At 66.1% G+C, this 3,849-nt stretch overlaps 1 protein-coding gene across 1 annotated transcript; it reads right to left on the reverse strand.

Annotated features, from left to right (window-relative positions):
- Positions 1-200: 200 nt before the first annotated feature.
- On the reverse strand, positions 201-1,522 carry POU3F3 (POU class 3 homeobox 3). The gene has a single exon (XM_056861839.1). The coding sequence runs from the start codon at positions 1,520-1,522 to the stop codon at positions 206-208; it is 1,317 nt and encodes a 438-aa protein (XP_056717817.1). The 3' UTR covers positions 201-205.
- Positions 1,523-3,849: the final 2,327 nt, after the last annotated feature.

The raw sequence follows: 3,849 nt of genomic DNA on the forward strand, positions 1-3,849 counted from the left end.
GTCTGGGCTCGGACCGCGTGTTTGTGTGCTCTTCCGAGAGTCTGACTCCCTCCCTCTCTCTCCCCCCCCCAGCCCCACTCCCCAGGAAGGCTCGCCTCGCCTGGCCTCTCCCCCCTTGTCTCCCTCCCCCTGGCTCTCTTTCCACCCTTCTCTCAGCCCCCCACCCCACCCCTCTCTCTCCCCCTTGGGGCCGAGGTCTGCCTGTTCACTGCACGCTCGCCTGGAGTCCGTGGTGCGGGGGCGGCGTGTCGGAGTTCACGTTGCCGACCTGGGAGTAGACGTCGTCGGGCGTCTGCTGCTGGATCCCCGGGGGGGTCATCCGTTTCTCTTTCTGCCTCCGATTGCAAAACCAAACCCTGACCACCTCCTTCTCCAGCTGCAGGCTGTCCGCTAGGTTCGTAATCTCCTGGGCCGAGGGCTTGGGGCACTTGAGGAAGTGGCTCTCCAAGGCCCCCTTGACACTCACCTCGATGGAGGTGCGCTTCTTGCGCTTGCGGCCCTGGGCGGCGATCTTGTCGATGCTGGTGGGGCTGCCGGTGGAGGAGTCGGCCTCCTCGAGCCACTTGTTCAGCAGCGGCTTGAGCTTGCACATGTTCTTGAAGCTGAGCTGCAGGGCCTCGAAGCGGCAGATGGTGGTCTGCGAGAAGACGTTGCCGTACAGGGTGCCCAGCGCCAGGCCCACGTCGGCCTGCGTGAAGCCCAGCTTGATGCGCCGCTGCTTGAACTGCTTGGCGAACTGCTCCAGGTCGTCCGAGGTCGGCGTGTCCTCGTCCGAGTGGGGCTCGTGGCTGTTGAGCCCCCCGCCCCCGCCGCCGCCCCCGTGGTGCGGGTGGGCGTGCGGGTGGTGGTGGTGGTGGTGGTGGTGGCCCGGGTGGTCGCCCAGCTCCGGCGTGTCGCCGCGCACCAAGCCCGGGTGCACCAGGCTCTGGCCGCCGGGCGGCGGGCTCAGCATGCCGTTGACCGTGAAGCCGCCGGGCTGCGCGTACAGGAGCGGCTGCTGCTGCTGCTGCTGCTGCTGCTGCTGCTGCTGGGCCGCCATGGCCGGCAGGTGGGCGGCCGCCGCGGCCCCCCAGTGGCCCTGGTGCGGCGGGCCCAGGTGGGGCGGCGGGGGCCGGTGGTGCAGCAGCTCGTCGCGCCCGCCCTTGCCGTCCGACGGCTGCTGCTGCTGCTGCTGCTGCTGGGGGCTGCCGCTCATGCCCACCGGGCTGCTGGACCAGGGCGAGTTGGCCTCGGCGGCGGCGGCGGCGGCGGCGGCGGCGGCGACGTGGGGCAGGGCCGTCACCCACTGGTGGGCATGGCTCAGCATATGGCCGCCGTTGCTGGCCGCCATGGCGCCCTGCATGAAGTCGCTCTGGACCATCTTCACCGCCGACGGGTCGCCCCGGTAGCCGCCGCCGCCGCCCCCGCCGCCCGAGGTGACGGCCACGCTGCCCGGCTGCATGCCCGAGTCCGAGTGGACGATGGCGCCGGACGACAGGAGGCCGCCGCCCGGCAGGTAGGGGTTGGACGCCGCCGTGGCCATGGCTGCGCTTCACCTGCTCATGGCGGGGCGGGGGGCGGCCGAGGGGAGGCGAGGGCGGGAGGCCCCTTCACGCCCGCCGCCGCATGGCGCCCCCGGCCCCTGCGCGCCTCCTTCCTCCGCGGAGAAACTTTCTCTCTCTCTCTCCCCCCCCCCGGTCCTCGCCTCCTTCCCCTCCTGGCGGGCTTTGTGCGCCTTGCTGCCTCCCCTCGCGCGCCGGCTCTTCCTCGCGCTCCCCCCCCCCACACCCCCTTCCTCGCGCTCTCCGGCTGGGCTCCTTGATCTCTGCCGCCTCCTCCTCCTCCTCCTCCTCCTCCTGGGCCGGCTCTTCCTCTCGCTTTGGCGCGCGCAAGTTTCGGCGGCGCTCCTAAGGAAACTTGTGGCGGCGCAGGCGGCGGCCCCGGCCCGGCTGCATCGCTCTCAGCGCCCGGCTCCGGCCCCAGCGCCCGGGCCCCCGGGGAGCCCCGGTCCGGCGGCGGCCCCCTCCCGGCCGGGCATGACCGAGGCGCGCGGGTCGGGCGGCGGTGGGGCGTGCGAGTGCCCTCTCCGGCGCCTCTCTGCCCCTCACATGACGGGCAGGGGAGAAGTTGGGGGAGGGGGGCGGAGAAACGCGCGCCCCCTCGCCGCCGGGGGAAGTTGCTTGGAGGGGGGACGCTCGCTTCGGAACAAAAGGCGAAGGTCCGGCGGGGGTCTTGAGGGGACCGTCTGGCCGGCGGCGTCCTCCGAGCCGCTAACTCCGGCGGGGAAGTTGGCTGCCCGGCTGGTCCCTGCGCCGGCGGCTCGGCTCTGCCCGGCTCTCCCCTCGCTGCTGCCGCCGCCGCCGCCGCCCCCTCCTCTCTTTCTTTTTCTCTCTCTCTCTCTTTCTCTCCCTCTGACAGCTCTCGCTCTGTCCCTCCCTCGCGGAGCGGGGACTGCCGAGTGTTTACCCTCCGCCGAGAGCGCGCGCACCACCACCACCCTTTCCCAAATACAAGGAAGTCGGGCGCGAGGGGCCCCGCCGATTGGCTACCCGCTGGGTGACTGGCAGGCCCGCCAGGACTGGCTCGGGACGCGAGGCCCCCCCTTCCGGCCGTTCCGATTGGCTGCTTTTTAATTTAGGCAAAGTGTCGTGGAGGTTGGAAAACGGCCCTACCCCCCCCCCCCACACACACACTCCCCATCACTCCTCCTTTGGTTTCTAGATCCCTTCCCCCCCCCTTCCCCACAACATCTTAACTCTTCCAGCCCAGCGAATAAATCTGAGTTCTCCCGGTGCAGAGCTGAGAAGAGGGGAGGGGAGGGGGGGAGAGAGAAAGAAAGCAGAAGCAAAGCCACATCTAATACTGTACTTATTTGACTGGCATGCATATGATTCCGCGTAAGGGCGCCTAATCCTGATTATCTGCAAGCAGCCCGGGGCACGGAGAGGCTGTCTGGATGCCCCGCAGCCCACACCTCGAGAAAGGGAAGGGGCGCCCTCCGGATCTCTTTCGAAGTTTCTCTTTTCCCTGTGCCCCCCCCCCCTTTTGCATCTGTCCTTTCGGAGGCACAAAGGTGCCGTCGTCCTTCCTCTGGTTCTTTGCCGTTTCTCAGTCCGTAGCTCGCGTCTGGCTGAACCGGCGAGCTGCCGCCCTGCGTGGCAGGCGACCGCCCCCCTTCTTTGTTTTATGTGCCTGGTTCCCCCTTTTCTGACGCTTCCCCTCCCCCCCCGCCATTGGCAGAACCTATGTGTACACCAAGGCCTCATAAAGCCAAATAAATCATATACATTCCTACCTGTTAGAAGAGAGGCTAAGGTAAAGCTTCTGAGCTGTCTGTTTAAAATTACGTTAATTCGCGATGCTTTGGGTTTGATGTGTCTCTAACAAACAACGGCAAGCGCCTTTCAGATCGGCCAGATTAGACTGTTCCTTATTGCTGTGTGTAAAATATTGCGGGGGGGTGTGTGGATTTCGCACGCCGTTCAATGACATTTTACAGGAAAGACCTGGCTAGATGAAACATTTTATTATTGCTGGTCCAGCCGAAAGAGTTAAGGTGGGCGGGAGAGAGGCGGCGAGGGAGGGAGGGAGGGAGGGAGAGCGATGCGACCAAGCGGAAACGCAGCACACAGGCAACCTCAGTGAACCAAGAAAAAAGAGAAAGTGGTAACCAAAACAAGGGCAAATTGAACGCTCCTCGGGGATTTCCAATGAAATAACACCGTTCGGACGTTCAAGAGCTCCGTCCTGGCTGAGGATGCTAGTGTGTGTTGTGGTGTTGTGTGTGTGGTGCGCGCAAGCTTCTGACCAGAGGCTCATGGCCATCCAGAATGTGGCTCTCTCCACATTTGTGAATGTAACTGTGGGCGA

Source organism: Euleptes europaea, chromosome 16 (genome assembly GCF_029931775.1).
Source record: "Euleptes europaea isolate rEulEur1 chromosome 16, rEulEur1.hap1, whole genome shotgun sequence".
Lineage (NCBI taxonomy): Eukaryota > Metazoa > Chordata > Lepidosauria > Squamata > Sphaerodactylidae > Euleptes > Euleptes europaea.

Excerpts from the sequence above, each read along its gene's own strand:
- POU3F3 (XM_056861839.1), bottom strand. The coding sequence starts at position 1,522 with ATGGCCACGGCGGCGTCCAACCCCTACCTGCCGGGCGGCGGCCTCCTG.